General features: G+C 35.5%; 1 protein-coding gene across 1 annotated transcript; it reads left to right on the top strand.

Annotated features, from left to right (window-relative positions):
* Positions 1-2278: 2278 nt before the first annotated feature.
* Positions 2279-5463, top strand: LOC125211256 (uncharacterized). Its single transcript, XM_048110985.2, has 2 exons — positions 2279-2892; positions 4420-5463. Exons 1-2 carry the CDS (start codon positions 2314-2316, stop codon positions 5158-5160), a joined length of 1320 nt encoding a protein of 439 aa, XP_047966942.1. The 5' UTR covers positions 2279-2313; the 3' UTR covers positions 5161-5463.
* The last annotated feature ends 15381 nt before the right edge of the window (positions 5464-20844 follow it).

Below are 20844 nucleotides of genomic sequence, written 5' to 3'. Positions count from 1 at the left end.
TCTTACTTTATTCTCCACCTACTTTATTCTCTCTTCTCTCCTCTACTTTTCCCTCTCTCATACTTTACTCTCTCCACTTTAACTTATTTAAATATCATTCCTTAAATCCCATGCACAAAAGAAGTAGGTCACTTATCTTGGGACGGAGAGAGTATTTGGCTTATGTTGTTGATATACTCCGTATTATATATAATTATATAAACACCTTGACCCTGTTAATTGTTAAGTAGTGGGATGGTAGCCATTTAAATTATGTAAGTGAATCGGAAGAATTTTGGAACGTCTCATAAGATTTGAAAACAAAATATTAAATTAAGAAGTTTTCGTTTTTTTACTCGTCGCATATGTGTACAAAGAAAAACATGGAGTATTTCATAAAAATAAATATTTGATACTCCCCCATCCACGAAAAATGGGACACGCTATGAATGACATGAGTTTTAATGTAAAATAGGTAAAGAAAGAGAGAAGGGAAAAAAGTGAGAGAGAAAGTAATGTTAATGGAATGTGAGGTCCATATTATTAGTAAGAGATAATGGAAAAAATAAGAGAGATTGTTTAAAACTTTCCTTATTTAAACTTGGTCTATTTTTCGTGGACAACAAAAAATGACAAATGCAGTCTATTTTTCGTGGACAGAGGAAATATTTATTTTATTTTCTTGATTTCATAATGTGACACGGTTTGTGTATCACCTGAGCACGCCATTTTATACACAGATAAGATAATTGAGGAAAATTAAAAATTTAATATTTCATTTTCAAATCTTTTGTGACTCTAGAAATTGACCAACTTTGTGATTTAAATAAATATCATCTCTTATTTAATTGCTGAAAGTTTTTGGGGTTAAGTAGAAAAAACATACTCTAATTATTAATAGGAAAAGTTATAAATAGGTTCTTAATTATGTTTTGTGAAATTTGGTCTCTAAATAAGAGGTGAAGAAGCAGATATTAAATAACGAAGGAAGACAGTATAGAGCAAGAAGAGAAGAGTAAGTTAGATGATTGATTAGTTGTAATATATAGAAGGTTATGTTAAGATGGATCGAAAGACGAAAGGTTTAGGATGAAGAATATTGTAGACATTTAAGGGGGTGTTCAGGTTGCAATTTTGTATTCCGGGATTAAATATGTAGTGTGTTTGTCTGTTTGGTTCATGAGATTCAATACCACAATTCAATCCTAGATAGACATCATGAATAATTAGTCATAGTTAACCTCCTATGACTAAAATAATCTCACAACTTTATCCTAGATTGTATCTTGATACTCCCTCCATCCCGGAGTATTAGACTCACTTCTTTTGGGCACATGATTTAAGGAATTGATATTTAAATAGTTAAAGTGGAGAGAGTAAAGTATGAGAGAGGGAAAAAGTAGGGGAGAGAAGAGAGAAAAAAGTAGGTGGAGAATAAAATAAGATAGATGCTTTTTGCTAAAAAAAGAAATGAGTCTAATATGTTGGGACATCCCAAAAAGAAAAGTTGGTCTAATACCTTGGGACGGAGGGAGTACTATTTTATCTAGGAAACCGAACACCACCTTACTTGCTAAATCTGGCCAGTGGCTAGTACTCCAAACTCATGTTTCCATAAAATGTGGAGTGACCATGTTTTTTTCCAATTGACTCATTTTTCACTATTAATTATGATCGATGTTACTCAGTGGATTGAGGCTTCCTGATTAACGATGGTATAACCAATCCTATTGTTTTTAAGACAGGCAAAGACTCATGGCCCCGCTCGAACCTACCTGGAACAGTCCATGATCATCGCATGCATTAGTTACTTTTAAGTTTTAATATACTCTTTTGTTGATATCTCAGTAATCTCGTGTTATAGACCAAACATGAAAGCTCATCCAGAAAATAATATTTTCATGGGAGAGAGTTCAATGCTTTAAATAAACTCCACTCTTAACTTAAAAAATAACTTATCTAGAACCCTGTCGAAACGGACAAGGTTGATGTCCCATATGTATAGATGCTCTATTTCCAGTGATTTATCTTCCGGTGAAAATTACACAAAACTATCAACAATTTGTGCAAATATTGAAGGGAAAGATAGAGTGTGGTGAATGGGGATCATCCTTAATTTATTTTTGTTAACAAAACTGCAAATATTTTTTCAATTGTTATGAATTGGTCCCCCACTAAAAATAAATATAGAAGGCTAAATTCAAAATATTTTCTTCAATTGTTATGAATTGTTACACCACTAAAAATAAATATCTAGCTAGGAAGCGTCTATAAAATGTGGAGTTCAGTCCATGCATATCCACACCTACACAAAAGAGAGAAAATAAAAGAGAGATGGAGCAGCTTCAAACCAAACTATTCGAAGCTGCAACACGAAATTCCATTACTTCACTTCAACAACTACTGATTGATGATCCATTAATCCTCGAGAGATCTCTAGTTAACCGTTTCAATGAGACACCTTTGCACGTTGCAGCTATGTTGGGTCATGTGGATTTCGTTCGAGAAATCATAAGGTTGCAGCCAAAACTAGTGAACGAGTTGAATTCGCATCTATCTTCTCCTCTGCATCTCGCAGCGGCTAAAGGCCATGTCGGGGTCGTGAAGGCTCTTCTATCGGTCGATAACCAGGCGTGTTTGGCCCGCGATAGGAACGAGCTTTTGCCGGTGCATTTGGCAGCGGAAAAAGGCCACGTTGAAGTTATGAAACTGTTGCTTGAAGCTCGACCGGAAGCGACGAGGGTTACGGCTTGTGGAGGAGAGAGCATCTTGCATTTGTGTGTCAAAAATTACCAATTGGAGGCTCTTAAGCTAATAGTGAACAGTGTGAGAAATGCCGGTGACTTCATCAACTCTAGGGATAATGATGGAAACACTGTCTTGCATTTAGCTGTTGCAGAGAAGCAAGTTGAGGTATGATATATACAGCCCTAGACATCATTAATTAATGAGATAGTAATCCTTTAAGTTACACTCCCTTTGTCTCATTATAAATGATACATTTTTTATTTTTAAGTTGTCACATTAAAAATGAAACGTTGTCTAAAACAAAACTAATTTTCTCTCTACTTTTCCCTCTCTCTTGCTTACTCTATCTTCTTTAACTCACAAAACAACACTGCATAAAATCTCGTGCTGAAAAGCAAGCGCTTCATATTTATTGAGACGGAGGGAGTATTTCTTTTGCCCTACTCTAAGTGTTGCATTTCTTATATAATAATGTGATTAGTATTTGAGCTCTCTCTTTAAACTTTTACCCTTTAATATATTCTCTATTCATATTGTGTGTCTTAAAATTTTCATATTTTTCATTATTAATATATTCAAATATTTTAATAAATATTTTATCGAAATTATCTATTCAATATATCTATATTTTGGCTATATTTAGATTAAAAAATGAGGGTCTTGTTAGGTTGAGATTTATCAACCTAATTGAGAATTGAGATGCAATCTCAGCCACTCATCCAGAATATTTGTGAAATGTCAACAACATGTAGTTTATGTCAACAGAGGGGCATAATTGTAATTTTATTACTTTTTTTTATTAATTTTTATTAATTTTTTTTTTATTTTTTTTAACTTTTTTTTTGTTTTTTTATTATTTAAAAAAAATTTTTTTTTTTCAACTACATATACAATTCATGTCAACTATACATCAAATGTCAACAACTTTATTCAATAAATAATATTTGACATGAATTGTACATGTAGTTGACATTATATTGTGTAGTTAACATGAATTGTATATGTAGTTGACATGGATTATACACATAGTTGACATTATATGTGTGTAGTTGACATGAATTGTGTGTGTGGTTGACATGGATTGTACACATAGTTGACATTATATGTGTGTAGTTGACATGAATTGTATATGTAATTAAAAAAAAAAAAAAAATTAAATTTTTTAAAAAAATAATAATAAAAAATTAAAATTAAAAATTAAAAAAATATTTATTGAATAAAATTTACTATGATATTACCATTCTGCCCTTTCATAATTAATTAATCTAAAGATATTTTCCATGTGGAAAAATGTGGACCGCCCATTTAATAAAAATGAGTGACTGATATTGCATCTCATTTCTCAATTAGCATAAAAAATCTCAATTGATCACAATATAGTGGTTCAACGTAAAACTATCTTAAAATAAAAACATGAAAACTTATCAGTTTGAAGCACAAAACATATTAGTTGGGAGCAACTAATGTGTTTTGTGTTGTCAATTGATAAGTTCTCATTTTAAGATAGTTCTCAACTGAATCACTCGTTACCTATTTATTTTTTTATACATAGTTAAGTAGAAAAAATGTTTCTAACGTCCGACTATTATTTGTAGTAGGAAGGATGCCTTGTTCCAAGCTAATATAAAATTGTTATTTAACCAAACAATTTTATCAATTCTCTAAATTGTGATTGTGTTTATTTGAAATCAGACTGTGAAATTTTTGGTGAGCGTGGATGCAGTAGACGTGGATGCAAAAAATGAAGATGGTTTAGCACCAATAGATGTTCTTACAGGAAGCAGAAGAGATGCGAGGGACCCCGAAATTGAGTACTTTCTTACACATGGTGATAAGCCAGCAAAGAAGAAGGAAAATAAAAACAGTGTGAATGGTTTGTTTAAGCAACATGCTGTTTGGCTTGAGAAAGAGAAACAGACATTAATGGTGGTGGCTTCCTTGATTGCGGCCATGACTTTTCAAGTTGGAACTAACCCTCCCGATGGTCTTTGGAAAAAACATCCTATTCCAATGAATGCAACAGACGCTATTGATCCTGATGTAATCGAACCTGCATCCAAAGATTCCACTGTCGATTATTCTAGCGAATTCTACATTTGGAACACAGTAGCGTTCATATCGTCTCTAAGCATCATATTGCTTTTGACAAGTGGATTGCCAATAAGGCGTAGGTTCTTTATGTGGATCCTTATGGTGATCATTTGGATCGCCATCTCAGCCAGCGCAGGGAGTTATTTATCCGTAATAGTGTATTTGAGAGTGGTAGAAGGAGGCCATGATCCGTATACTCTAGAAGACCCGCAAGTGTACACTTTGCTTGTGTGGGTCGGATTGATGTTTCTCCTTCTCCTTGGTCACACCATCCGTTTGATAGTGAGGGGCCTTAAAAAGCTTGGAAAGGGAGTGGTCAAGTGTACACGCTCTTTGTGCTAGCTGATTGCTACCAATCCATCACACAGTCGCAGCGCCTGCATGTTTGATTTAATTGTTAAATCTATTTTCTTTTTATTTTGTTGTTATTTGTCGAGCAGAAGTTATAAGCTCCACTTTGGGTTTTCTTTGCCGCTTCTTACCCAAAATGCATAATAGAGTCGAACCACATAGGGTTAAATAAGTACAAATAAGGGCATTGTACTCCCTCCATCCTACAAGAGTATGCACTTTTTAAATTTCGAATCTATGTTCTCTAATGATGTGAGGTTCATTTTACACTAATAATATTTTGGATATTTTTCATTTTATCTCTCTTACTTTATCAATGTGCATTAAAACACGTGCCAATTAAAAGTGTATACTCATGTGGGACGGATGGAGTATTTTACCTATCTTAGTATTAAAATATTAGTTTCTTCATCTCTAATTCTCGCACATGTGGAGACATAACAAGTCATCTACGATTCTATGGAAAATCAAACGGAAAGGTTTAAACCCTTACAATTCATGTCATAGGATATGCTTTCTTTTCCTTGATTTAAATGCATTTTTCATGCAATATGAGTTTTAAGCGCGAATTAAATTAATAAGAGAGATGTATTTATTTGCTTTGTTATCTATTGCTGCAAACTAGCATCATCAAAATATGTCACGTACTTTCTAAGTATAGAAAGCTCTTGATTATGTCTAAGGATTAAAAAAACGGGGACGAACTCATAACCTCGAATGGAATAATATCTTAACAATATACATACTCAAAAGAAATATTGTTTTAGCTTAAGTGTTTTAGAGCGAATTCTTAATGATGATAATCGAGAGAAGCGAGGTAGGTATTGAGAAACATGGTAAACAAACGTAGATAGAATTGGTTTTTAGATTTCAGTGTATTTTTTCATGTACAGTACATCCTAATATATAATATAGGAGAGGAATACAATGTAAATATGGAAGAATATAATCCTATTTCTAGACATACCAATTTCATATTAATGCTCCAATATTTTCCTTATATTCAGTGATTTGCCTTCCTCATTTACGGTAAATGGTTTCCTTGATTATCTCTTGACACAAATGACATCATGTATAGAGACACGATGCATTCAAGCACCATACCATCAAACATTTGCCATCTATGATCACCACTCATCGTCATCACCACTCAATCTGCACATTTTTAAAACATATGCATGACTGAGTACTTGATGACACATGCCAAAATATAAAACTGGTTTTGTCAAGACATCACTAAGTGAGCTCGGAATTTATCTTAAAAAGGTTTGAGTACACTAAAAACTTTTCTTTTGTAAATTGTAAATGGCAAGTCTATTCTCCTGAGCATCCATCTACCATATCTGAACCGGGAATGTGGTCACATTTTAAGTCACTATACCGGCCAACTCGAAGGATGATGCCTAATCTCATGTTTTGTAGACTGTGAGTAAGAAGGCCACACTCAAACCCATATTCGATCAAACTAAACCGGTCCATAGGGACACTCCCTTTACTAGACAACCATTTTACTAGACAAACATATAGCCATTGCTAAAAATAAAATATGGCAAGACAAAACATGATTGGAATTTATATAACTAAAAGCATACTTGAAAGATATTGCTTTATTCAATACTCCCTCCGTCCCATAATAATTGACACTCTTTTCATTTCGGTCCGTCCCACAATAATTGTCCCACAATAATCACGAAGTTGGTGCAAACGACTACAGTGGCGGAGTACCATGCCACATTCGAACGTTATCTCAATCGTGTAGAGGATTTGACTGAATCTGCCTTGGTTCCGATCTTTATTCAAGGGCTCAAACAACCACTCCAAGAAATGGTCGAACTGCAGCAACCAGATTCGTTGGTAGAAGCGATGGCTTTGGCGCTGCGCTTGGCGGCAACTCAGGAGGAGCGCCAACAGCCGTCTTGATCCTTCTCTTGCAGACAATGGTCAACGAGGGAGAACCGGTTGTCAGCAACCACCGTACTGGGTCTGCCCCCCACTTTCAGTGGTGCGATCATTCCAAATCAGGCAACCGACTTGCAGGGCTGGGAGCCAGACAGATCACGGGTACAATTAGGGTATCTAATGCTAAGAAATCGGAGAGGTCTCACCGAGGACTGTGTTGTCATTGTCCAGAAAAGTGGGTACCGGGTCACATTTGCAAAATGAAACTTCTCTGTTATATGGACGATGACCTCGACGACCCGCAGGATGACAAATCGGGAGATCAATTTTCGGAGGACGAATTGATTGTTGCAGACTTGTCGCATTTACATGCGCTAGATGTTCGGGGAAGCTCGAAACCCTTTATTGTACAGGGTGCGTTAGAATCAACATCAATGAAAGTTTTGATCGACACAGGAGCGACGCTGGATTTTCTCCACCCTCGCATTGCAGAAACCTTACAGTTGGAGCTCACTCCGATTCAGCCGTTTCGTGTGCTAGTAGGTAATGGAGCCTCGTTGCTTGTACTCATATATCTCTTAGGACGAAATTAACTCGGGTAATTTATTTTTGGTGGATCAACATATTCTCGCCCACCATGGGCCGGATGTCATCCTGGGAATGAAATGGTTGGAATCCTTGGGGAAGATTTCCACAGACTTTGTTGTGGAGAAAACGTTGGAATTCACCAAAGAAGGACATGCGGTATTTTTACGGGGCATGGTTCCAGGCCCCAGGCAGATATCTCTGCACTCTTTATCCCTACTGACAACACAGGCGTCCGAACATGAGTTTTACGAGATCGTGCCCTTCGACAGTGGGGTGCAACCTGGAGAATCCAACGCGCAGGAAACGTTTCCAGGTGACTTGCCAGCCATGATATTGGAGATGTGGGAGGGATACTGTTCGGTTTTTGAGCAGCCGTACGGCATGCCACCGTCATGATCATTTGATCATCGGATTCATCTCTTGCCCAATACAAAGCCGGTAAATGTGAGGCCTTATAGGTATCCGTATTTTCAGAAGGCATAAATTGAAAAATAAGTGCGTGATATGTAGGAGATAACTGAAGGCAGATTTGTGACGAGAGGAAACGGATTAGACGAGAAATCACGTGAAGCAATCAGTGTTGGATCCCCGCACAATTTGTTTTGCCTCAAAACACTCAAACTTGTGCATTAAACGCACTAGTATTAACACTCGTGCTACGTACGAGACATAAGCATTTTTAATAATGAATACAAAATATAATGAATACATAGAAAATACGTGTGAGTAAAGATCAAAGCGTAAAAATGAGATTATTGGAATAAACAATGAGCTCAACAAATATGATCAACAAAATATAAATATTCATATATATGTACCAAAACTTAGAAACAACAACAAACCAGTAGTTTCTAAGTTTTGAAAAACTTCTGTGTAAACAATATTAACATTGGAATCAATGATGTAAAATAATATTTAATTCAACACAAAAAGTTCAAATTACAAATTAAATAATTTAACTATGTTGTCTTGATGAAAAAATAGACATACCTCATATACATTATTCTATTACTGATCTCATTCTCCGTATCGTAAATGTACAATTGAGCAAACTTTGGGAGGAGACTATCTTCTGGCAATAAACTACCCATTAAGTGGTATTCTGGCCATGCAAACGAAAAACAAGTGGAGAATAACCAGTGTTCGTACTATTATCAACTTTACCTCCCATTGAGGTAAATCCAAACATCGAATTATATGACCGGATGTTTTTCCAATAATGAGCACTTTTTGAGTTTTTAGAGAATATATTAACAGATATAATCCTCGAGGAGGAGGTATCATATTAGGAATCTAGAAATTCCCATTCATATAACAACCTGAATATATTAGGTTAGTAACATTATTTGGTTTTCCAAGACGTTCCTCCAACCAAAAGTATGCACCACAATATGAACAATAGAATAAAGCATTACCAATATTCCAGTTTTCTACATAAGAAAAAAAAAGAAATTATTAACAAAATAGAAATATGTTAAAAATAAGAAATTAAATGAATTTATCAAGTGAATATATAAATAAAAGCATTCAAAATTAGATTTTAAAATTTTCAATTTCTTTTATAAAAATACTTAATCAATAGACGAACAAATGATATTATCATTACATGAATTAGGTTTATCAAGAATAACATCACTCTTAGCTATTGAACTTTGAATTGATACACCAAACCAACATTAACTACACAACAATAAAATAAAATTAGTAAGTTGAAACACTACAAAATATGACTCAAGATATGATTAAATATTTACCATACAATAATATTAATAAATGAAAATAATAAGTAAAAACTTATAAATATTTATTTCTCAAGTTTTTTTGCTTTTAATAAATACAGTAAATAAAATCAGGCCCAATAAAATTTATGCACCCAAAAGATATTTTTTACTGCCCAAATTAAGTAAAAAACAGTCCAAAGATGGATTTTAATAAAACAGCCCAAATAGATTAAAAGAATGGCCCAAGTGTAAATTAAATAAGAGCCCAAAAACAATAAAAGTGGCCCAAACGTTTTAACTACAATTAATCCAAAAACCCAATCCAAGTAAGCATTAATATGTAAAATGACACATTATTATCAACAAATTGTGCAATTATTAGAGTAAAATTTCTCCTATATATGTTTCGTCCCACTCAACATGTCGAGATTTCTTTTATTTTGTTCACTCAATATGTCCGCTTCTAGAACAAATACGAGTGGAGTTTATAGAGCAAACTGATAATTTATGCTAAAGGCATGTGGAGTTTTGTGTTTAATGTTCTTGATTTTAGGTAAAGAAAGTTGTTACTCATTTTCTTGAATCTTGATCCTGTGATTATTGAATGATCTTGATTTATAGAGCAAACTGAGAGGGAGAAAGACATAGATGGAACAGGCTTCTATATCATATTTGCCTAATTCCATTGTGAATTTATGCTATAAACCAACAACTTAGGCTGAATAAAGGCAATAAATCAAGATCATTCAATAATCACAGGATCAGGATTCAAGAAAATGAGTAACAACTTTCTCTACCTAAAATCAAGAACATTAACACACAATATTGCAGATTGTAGAGTATCTATTCGAAAATGACAACATAGATATCAATGCAAAGAACTCCAACGGCCAAACAGCAAAGTCGCTTTTCGAACAAATCCAAAACCAGGTACAAAGACACTCAGCCGGTGAAGTGGCTGACCAAGAAACGGGACTCCTCCATAATGGTGATTGCGACTTGCGATCCTCATAGCAACCATGGCTTTCCACACAAAGCAGGGGAGGCCGTGATGGCTTACAAAAACGGACGCGCATTCAAGAGGTTTTGACGAATATGATGCATTCACATTTTTAAAGAGGTCGTAAGCAGGGAAGAACAGCGTCGAACAGATCAAATTTGTTGAGCCTCCACATTTTTAAAGCATTGTCTAGCATGTCGACGTCGAACGTTTTCTAGATTCATTTTTGTTGAATAATCTATTTCTTCCCTAAAATTAAGATGCTAATTAATTAATTTATACTACTACTATTATTTTGCATTGCGTTGACTATACAAGTGTTTTCTGGATGAAAATATGGAATTCCATGTTTGGAAGTACATTGACAAAGACGCATTTCATTCGTGATCTAACCACTGCAGCATCGCGGACGATGGTTAAACCATCGTCCGCGCCCGATACATCGTCCGCGGACGATGCGCGGAGGATACCCCATCGTCCGTCGCATCGTCCGCCGGACGATGCGACGCGTTTCCGTTTTTTTTTTTAATTTTATTAAATTTTCAAAACCTATATATACCTCTCATTTTCACTTCATTTTTCACTCTCTTCACTCTCAAATGCACACTACATTTTCTACATTTCAAGCAAAATGGATTCCGGAGATTACCCAAATCCGAATAGTCCGATGTTCGGTGGTGCACGATGGCCGGGTACAGAACCCGACGAATACCGGCCATTCGACACCAACACTGAGTACGATCCCGACTTCAGCACCGACTCGTACGGGCTGTCCGACATGGAGCCTTCTCCCCACCGTCCCTCCGCTGCCGCCGCACCTCGCGGCCGTCCCCGCCGCCGTCACCGCTCCCTCCGCTGCCGCCGCCGCTGCGTCTGGCTCCGCCACCAAGAAGAAGCGGACCAAGACACGAGCCCACAAGTTGCCTTCAACGGAGGTGTGTGAAGAGTTCGCCCCGGGAAGGACGAACTACTCCGACCCCGAATCCATCGTCTTGACGAGAAGTTGGATTGATGTTTCGGAGGATCCGGTGTTCGCCAACAACCAGAAGGTGACTGCATATTGGGAGCGCATCGCCGAGAAATACAACGCGGCCAAGCCGGCGTACGCCTACAAGCGCCACAGGGAGCAGCTCCGCAAGCACTGAGATCAAATAAAGAAGCAGGTAAATTTGTTCGCGGGGGAGTACGAGAAGTGCGAGAGGGAGCAGGGCAGTGGAGAGAGTCTCTTGGATGTGCGGGACAAAGCGATACAGTCGTACATGTCATTGTACGGCGATACAGTCCCGGACAAAGCGATACAGTCGTTGGTGGTGTGATTCCCCCATCGACGGCGACGAGTAAGAGGGCGTCGAAGCGCACCTTCGCTGATTATACAAGTAGCGAGAGTGGCGTGTCTCCAATGGACCTCAACAATCCGATGTTCGAGGATGAGAGTTCCAGCACACCAATGTCCTCCTGGCGTCCCCCTGGCGTCAAGGCTGCCAAGGGCAAAGGCAAGGCCACATCCTCCTCCGCTGCGCCGCCTGACCAGGCCCCGTCGCCGACCCCGAGTTCGACTGCGGCCCATGCCTACTCGGATTTGGCGGCCTCCTCCGACTAAAGGACGTTGTTGGATGCGCACACCGCCCTCATGCAGACGACCAACCCGGCTCAAATCGAGTCCATCCAGCGGATGATCGATGGCCTCAGCCGCAAGTTGGGACTACTCTAGACTAGCCTCCTTTTTTTTTGTATTTAGTGTTTTTTTTTTATTTCTTATTTTGTAACTTTTTTTTAATTAAGTAAATTTAGAAATTCCCTTTAATTATGTTGTTTTTATTTGTTTATTTTTATTTACATTTGCGAACATAAAAATATAAATACAAAATAGAAGTAAAATGCTTAGGGCGTCGCTTAAGGCGGGCTATAGTCAGCCCCACTGCAGGTGGAAGAGGCGGAGGATAAAATGCTGATGTGGCAGTGCATAGAGCGGGGCTTAGGGCGTCGCATAGGGCGCCCCATTGTGGATGCCCTTAGTTATGTTAACTTGGAAACGTCATCTTAACCTTTTGTATTAGTTATGCTAACTTGAAATCTTTTCTACCAATTTAAAACAAGTATGAAACATTTTATATGAATAATGATTTACCGTAGTCTAAAGTTCTAAATTATTATAAATTGGGATTAATTTGGGTTTGAATCTCTTTTAGGCTCCATTTGTTATCATAGAATTGATTCTGCAAAATTGAAATTGAAGCCCTCCATTTCAAATCCAATCTTTGTTCCACAAAAAGTTTGGATTTGAAATTAAATTACAGTACAATTCCTCTCCATTCCTCGATTTGAATATCGTATCAAAATTTGTCACAAAAAGTTTGTCTCGTTTTTCCACCCGTCCGTCCCATAAAATTTGTCACATTCTCCATATTCCACTAACTCATTCTTTCTCACATTTTATTATAAAACTAATATATAAAAGTAGGACTCACATTCCACTAACTTTTGTCAACTCACTATCCATTACATTTCTTAAAACTCATGTCCGATCAAAGTGTGACAAAATTTATGAGACAGAGTGAGTACTAGATAATTGAAATTGCAAATAGTTATAAAATCAGGCACATTCACACATTGCGCACACACAACACTACACATATTACAAGACCAATTTTTCTCAGCTATCTGTTTTTCACTATTAATTCAGTGTTATAGACAAAGGTAAAACCTCAACTCCTATGAATAACCCCTCAAAACCTTAACCTCGGAGTGCTCAATCAATTCTCACATAATAGGACACTTGATTTTGTGCTTAAAGGCATTAAAACCAGACAAACCCTTACCATTCCCTCAGTTAAAAGCCGTTTTTAGTAATGTAAAATAAAGCATTAAAAAATTTAGTAGCCACAAATTAATTATAAGACTTCGTCAAAACGGACAAGGTTGATGTAACATATTTATAGGTGCTCTTTCCCATTGATTTCTCTCCATCCTCTGGTGAAAAATGTACAAAAATGCATTCATGATGACGATATATAAAGCATCTTTGTCTACGTATGTAAGAGAATATAATCAACAGTTTGTGCAATTATTGTAGGGAGAGATAGAGAGTGGTGAATGAAAGTAATCCTAAATTTGTTTTTATTAACGAAATTCCAAAAAAATTAATTCAATTGTTATGAATTGGTCCCCCACTAAAATTAAATATCTGCCTATGACGACTAGTACACCAATTTCATGCATCCACAAAATTTTTAGTGAACATTTTTTTTAGTGTCTCATTTTCTCATTCATAATTCTGATAGTAGTTAATGGGTTGAGGGACGTTCCTACTGGATTTGTTGAGTGTATAAAATATTTTTGAGTTCAATATCAACTATCAAGATATAGTGATGAAAAACTATGCCTTATATTTGCCTGATGTAGAGAATCAAGGGGTACGAATATATATAGACCTAGTCACTAGACCTTGTTGATTAATGGGAAAGTAGCCATTTAAATTATGTACGTCAATTAATTCACGTACATAATTTAAATGGCTACTTTCATAAGATTTGAAATGAAAAATTAAGAAGTTTCAGGTTTTTTAGCTGTCGCATGTGTACAAAGAAAAACATATTTCATTCAAATAAATATTTATTCTTTATTTTATTTAATTAATTACATAATGCAACGTAGTTTGTGTATTACTAAAATATGTGGTTTTGCACACCACTAGGATAATTGAGAAAAATGTAAATATGGGTATATTTACCATTTATGGTAAAAAGTGAAATTGGACAATTAATAGGGGACGAACACAACAAATGGCAAAAGTGAACAAAAATTTGCGAAAGTGAAATATGAAAAATATTGTAGACATTGTATTGTGATACTTGCTTAATCTGGCTAGTGGCTATTACTCGAAGTCCGAACTCACGCTTCCATAAATGTGGAGTGACCACTTTTTCTCAATTGTCTCATTTTCACTAGTATTAATTATGATAGTAGTCAGTGGATTGAAGCATTCTGATGAATGTTTCTGAAATTCTGATGGTATAACCAATCCTATTGATATTAGGGAGGGCTGACACCCATGGACGACCTACGATGGGTCAGTCGACTGTGCTCGACCCTTCCTAGAATCGTCTCTGGTCGTTGCATGCATCAATTACTTTTTAATATAATCTTCTCATGATAACTTTGTAATCTCTTGTTATAGTCCAAACATGAAAGCTCATCTCGAAAACAATAATTTATCGTGGGGGAGAGTTCATTTGCTCTATATACTCCACGTACACTTATGGCCTTGTACAACCGATTTAAGATGGACAACATTGAAGACCTACCATAAAGTCTCAATTTTCCCATAATAGGGCACTTGATTTTGTGTTTAAAGTCATTAAAACCAGCCAAACCCTTGCCATTCCCTTAGTTAAAGCCTTTTTTTTTATTAATGTAAAATAAAGCAGTGAAAAAAATCGAACAATGGAGATCGAACAATGACTATACCTTGTATTTCACTATTATCTTGTATAACAAATCGAACACCACCATAATGGGTAGTAACTTTGGTCTGCATAATCAAACATCCATAGTATCCTCCAAACAGTTGTCCATTTGTTCCAATAGTGTAACTGACATCGCTTAAAGACACGACATGTGGAGACGTAGCAAGTCATCTACGATTCTATGGAAAATCAAACGGTAAGGTTTAAAACCTTACAATTCATTTCATGTCATAGGATATAATTTATTTTCCTTGAATTAAATGCATTTTGCATGCAATATGAATTTTAAGCACGAATTAAATTAATCATTTTGAGTTATGAATTTATCTGCTTTGTTATCTTATGCTGCAAACTAGCATCATCAAAATATGTCAGCATGTACCTTCTAAGTATAGAAAGCTCTTGATCGCGATTAAGGGAGGATTAAAGAAGCAGGAAAGAAAAAGGAATATGACACAACTTGGATATAGCTCGAATTAATAGAAATATCTTTAATAAAATCATAGTACCATCTCGTCAAATACATAACCTCGAATGGAATAATATCTTATCAATACACGAACTCAAAAGAAATATTGTTTTATTTTAGAGCGAATTCTTAATGATGGTAACCGATAGAAGCGAGGTTAGTATTGAGAAACATTGTAAACAAACATAGAGAGAATTAGTTTTTTATGATTTAAGTGTATTTTTTCATATACAATCATCCTAATACTCCCTCCGTTCCTTCATAGTTGAGTCATTTTTCCATTTCGGGAAGTTCCCTCATAGTTGAGTCATTTCCATATATAGTAACTTTTTCATCTTTCTTACTTTACTGTCTCTTACTTTATTCTCTCTACTTTATTCACTTTTTACTTTATTCTCTCTACCTTTTCTCTTTCTTACTTTTTAATCTATTTATTTAACACATTCAACATTCATTTCTTAAACTCCGTGCCGAAAAATTCTGCCTCAACTATGAGGGAACGGAGGGAGTATATAATATAGGAGAGGAATACAATGTAAATATGGAAGAATATAATCCTATTTCCAGTCATACTAAGTTCATCTTAATTCTTCAATCTTTTCCTTATATTCAATGATTTGCCTTCCTCATTTACGGTAAATTTGCCCCTTTCCTACAAAATTCCTAGCTCTACCCCTAGTGTGGTGTTCGTTTTGTTCGTCGTCTTTCCTTAGAAAATTTCCCTTGATTTTAGATCGTCGTCTTTAATAAGATCAGCCCGAGCTTCCTATCGCCCATGGCCCAACACTCGAGTTATTTATTGGCCCAACGTGAATAATGGCTACCCAAAATCTTTTTACCCTATTTATTATCAAGCCCAAAATTAAGTTCCATCCTTGGCCCAACATTTATCAAAGAGCAGCCCCAAAATGGACTCTCATTTCCATCGGACTCCCTTATACTCCCTCTCTGTCCCACTAGAAATGAAACGTTTTCCTTTTTGGATTGTCCCATTAAAAATGAAACATTTCTTAAAACAGAAATAACTTTATCTCTACTTTTCTCTCTCTCTTACTTTACTCTCTTTCTTTAACTCACAAAATAACACTACATAAAATCCTGTACCAAAAAGCAAACGTTTCATATTTATTGAGACGGAGGGAGTATATCTCTATCTCCACCTCTTCTTGTCAATTCGGAGACGGTGCACCGCCTTCTCTCTTCCTGACCAAGTCCAAAGGAAAATGGGCTTAAGAAATAAAATCCAAAATACGCCTTGCATTCTTTAGCTTATGGATATACAAAAATACTTTCAGTTTTAACCTTTGCCTTCACACCTGATGGTTAACCAAGTATCTATTGGTGACATTTCACCTAATAAAATCTCAATAACATATGTATCTACCTCTGGATCCTTCAAGAAAACTTCACATCCTTTGCCATTTGAATGCTTTTATTCGGCGTAATATGAACTTGGGTTCTTAAAAATAATCGGGCCACACTATCGACGTCCTTTCGAGAATAAATAAGAAGATAGAAAATATTTAGGCATTACAGACTATCCATGAATTTAGAACCTGCGATTTCTTTTTAGTTGAGATTGAATGCAAGACAATGCTTGTGGGAAAGGTACTTGATGTTGGATTCGTATTATTATTGTAGTACGGTAAAACTTTTAATTTGGTTAAATGTTATTTAATTTTATTCGAGTTTTATTTATTTATTCAAGTTTTATTTATTTGAAGTTTTATTGATTTGATATTTTTATTTATGAAACAGTATTTTTATAAGATTTTGGTATATCGGATTTCGGTAAGGCATAACGTAAAAAACGGTATGGTATCAGTATTCATTATCAGCTATACCGAGAATTCGGTAAAGTAACAAAATGATATTTTCAATACGGTATTATACCATACCGACTCCGAATTATAGAAATTAATTCTTGAATTCACCTAATTCGACGTCTGCAAATACACAATCCTTGATTTATCTGCATGACTACATGAGATGGTTCACGACTTTCTCGTTATTTCGAATTCCATGACTTCCAATTCCATCCAAAAAAAACAAACTTGAGCATCCACAACATAGGTAAAAAGAAAAGGTCTCGTGGACGAGACTAGAATGAACTAGGAGCAATGTGCAAACCAAGTCCGGTGAGGAGATGTCGGGGCCCCAGAGTGGAGGGGTTAAGCAACGGGTGCAGGGGGTCGGAAGCTGGTTCGCGGCATCGTGGGTCGAAGGCGATGAAGGCTAGAGGCAGGGGATGAGGTGGAACAAGCCAAGAGCCCCCACACCTCCCCCGATGGTAAGAATACTTTATATGGCTTTTGTGGTTGAAAGCTATACATGTCGGCACTACCCACTTCACGCTGAAACAATTGGAGTCAAATAAGCTTCTCATTGAATATCTCGAGCATGATATGGGGTTGTCAGTACGCCGCTGCAGTAATTTTTATTATGATTTTTATGATAAAATATATTTGCATTTTCTCTATTTTTTCCTATTTCTTTTCTTATTATTTCCATTACAAATACATAAAATTAAATTATATAATTAATTTACATAATATATTATTTTTCCCTAATTAATCAATTTTAAGATTAAATTTTTTCTCCTAAATCGAAAAGATGGAGTCAGACGTGTCATATATATCTTTAATTATTTAATAAAATAATTTTCTTATTTTTTAAAAAGTAAATATGTGTATATTTTTAATTATGTAATGAAATAATTTGATCAATCAATATAATATAAAAAGAAAAATGCAAAAATCTCTTATTCAGAAAAATAAAAAGTATGTGCCTTAGTCTCATATTCTAGATAAATAGTGAGTTTAATTTTAAATTCTGAAAAGTCAACTAAATTTATTTTTTCTGAAACTTCTTATTTTAAGAGAAGGAATGTAAATGCCTTTGTGACCTACTACAATAAGTTAACAATATTTAATCGGCGAAATTTGAACATACAACAACTAAAAGAAATTATTTATAAATATGATATGGATTGTACGCCTACCCAAAAGAAAAACTACCAGGCTGGCACCATTTTCAGACACGCGAGTAGTAAAAAAAGTTGAAAATTTCCTCAGCGACCTCGACATCAGCATACAATAAATTTAAGTAAGTGTATGACATAAGTTTTAATGTAGAATTGGTAAATTAAGAGAGCAGAGAAAAAAGTAAGAGATATGGAGAAAAAGTAAGTGAGAAGTAGTGTTAGTGGAATGATGTGTAGGATATTATTTGTTGAAATCTTTCCATAAATGAATGTGCTCTATTTTTTGTGGATGGTCAAAAATGGTAAGTGTGCTCTATTTTTTGTGGACAGAGGGAGTAGGATAGATGGAGTAACACATTTCTTCTCACTTACTTTTCCCTCTCTTTTACTTTTTCCTCTTTTTAACTTTATTATCTTTTTAAACTCCGTGACGGAAAGAAATACCTCTATTACTATGAAACGGAGGGAGTACAAGTGAGATTGAGAGATTCACTACTTCTTTCTCCAGATTCTCCAACCTTCTATAAAGCGACACAACTCTCACCTTCACCGCAAACAATCAATCACAGCCACTGGCGGATCTAGGGGGGCAGGAGGAGGCGGTCGCCTCTGCCGGCCGTTCAGAGAGTCTAAACTTTCCCTTGAATCGAGTCGTAAATAGCATATCTGCCTCCTCCGTGAAGTGTAAAAAAGTACTCCCTCCGTCCCGGCTAAGATGACACATTGCTTAGCCGGCACGGGGTTTTAGGAGTTATTGGTTAAAGTGTTTAATTGGAGAGAGAGAAGGGGGTGTAAGTATTAAAGTAGAGAGATAAAGAAAGATGTATATTTTAATATGAGTGAGAAAAAGTGGTTGAGTGTGTTAATTGGAAAGAGAAAGTTACCAAAAAAAGAAATGTGTCATCTTAGTTGGGACAAACTAAAAAGGAAAACGTGTCATCTTAAGCGGGACAGAGGGAGTATTTGTTTTCAATAGAAGTCATACAAAATGTATAGTAGTTCAATGGTGTGATTGTTAGATTTTTAGTAACTATGAGGTCTAGGGTTCAACACTCAACAACAAAATATTTTTTCCATTTTTTTACTTATTTATTTATCAATTCATATTTTTTCTTATTATCATAATAATACCTTTAAATACTTTGTTAAAAGTAAACTTTTACTAATTTTCATATATTATGTTGCTATATTTATTCTTTAGTTAAAATCATTTTTTTCATCTAGTGTTAATGTTTTTTTGGTCCTGAAATAATTATAATGCGTGATCCATGCATCTTAATTATTCTCTATGTAACAAAATAAAATTTTAAATATTTTTTAAATCTAAATATTTACTGTTTTACTTATATCACTTTGTACTCTCTCCGTCCACAAAAAATAGACCATATTTGCCATTTTTTGTTGTCCATGAAAAATAGAGCACATTCATAAAAAGAAAGTTTTCAACAACTTTTCTCTTACTTTTTTCCCTTCTCTCTTTCTAATAATATGGACCCCACATTCCACTAACACTAATTATCTCTTACTTTTTTCTCTTCTCTCTTACTTTACCAATTCCATATTAAAACCCGTGTCATTTACAATATATCCTATTTTTCGTGGACGGAGGGAATATATAATATTTAAGATGATTTTTAACGTGTATAATATTTACAATAATTTTATATTTTTATATGAATAATACATATTTGCAAGCTAATGCATATTTATATTTTATTAACAAAGTTTGTGCTACTTAAATATTACTATAATATTATTTTTAATAAAAATAATAAATTAAATATTTAATATTTAAATATTAAATTTCGCTCCTGCTATTTTCGGGGACTGGATCTGCCACTGATCACAGCTCAAACAAATCACACACACAAAAAGTGGTGCAAAAATCGAAAAAGAAACGAAGAAATGGACTTGAGGCTAAGAGCATCCGCAGCGGTGGAGCAAATCCGTCCGTCCGTCCGTGCCGCTGAGCACGAGCTCGTCCGTTCGCCGCGAGATGTCCGTCCGTGCCAGCGGCACGGCGCTGCTCTTAGCTAAGAGCACGTCCGTGCCGCTGAGCAGCCCTACGTGGCGTCTTCTTATTGGCCAACGGCATAGCCGTTGGCAAATTCGAATTTTCTTTTTTTTAAAAAAAAATCATAAATAATTCAAAATAATACCAAAAAATTAAAAAAAAAATATTTTTGGATTCCCAAAACATAGAGCCGTTTATGGACGTTTTTTTTGGATTTTTGTGATTTGTTTTTATCCCAAAATCATCTATAAATACACACATTCATCATCCACTTTTCACATCAAATTATCTCCCATTCATACTTTTTCATACTAAATCATCTACATCTTCCTCTCTCACCCAAACTTTCTCTAAAAAATTCAAAAATGGATTTCACCAATCTCATTGCGGAAGCGGATGGCGAAGAACAAGAATATTATGAACAATATCGTGCCGCCTATGAAGCCTATGTCGCCGCCAATACCCCCGCCCCTCCTCCTCAACCAACTAGAGCAAAACGTCGCTACATCCCTCGAGATCGAGAGGGAGCCCATGA

Source organism: Salvia hispanica, chromosome 3 (assembly GCF_029641045.1).
Source record: "Salvia hispanica isolate PSC_SH4W2 chromosome 3, Shi_PSC_v1, whole genome shotgun sequence".
Taxonomy (NCBI): Eukaryota; Viridiplantae; Streptophyta; class Magnoliopsida; order Lamiales; family Lamiaceae; genus Salvia; species Salvia hispanica.
This window is presented reverse-complemented; position numbering and strand designations above follow the sequence as displayed.

Coding starts and splice junctions, on each gene's coding strand:
- LOC125211256 (XM_048110985.2), top strand. CDS start 2,314: ATGGAGCAGCTTCAAACCAAACTATTCGAAGCTGCAACACGAAATTCC. Junction 2,893..4,419: donor TTGCAGAGAAGCAAGTTGAG/GTATGATATATA, acceptor ATTTGAAATCAG/ACTGTGAAATTTTTGGTGAG.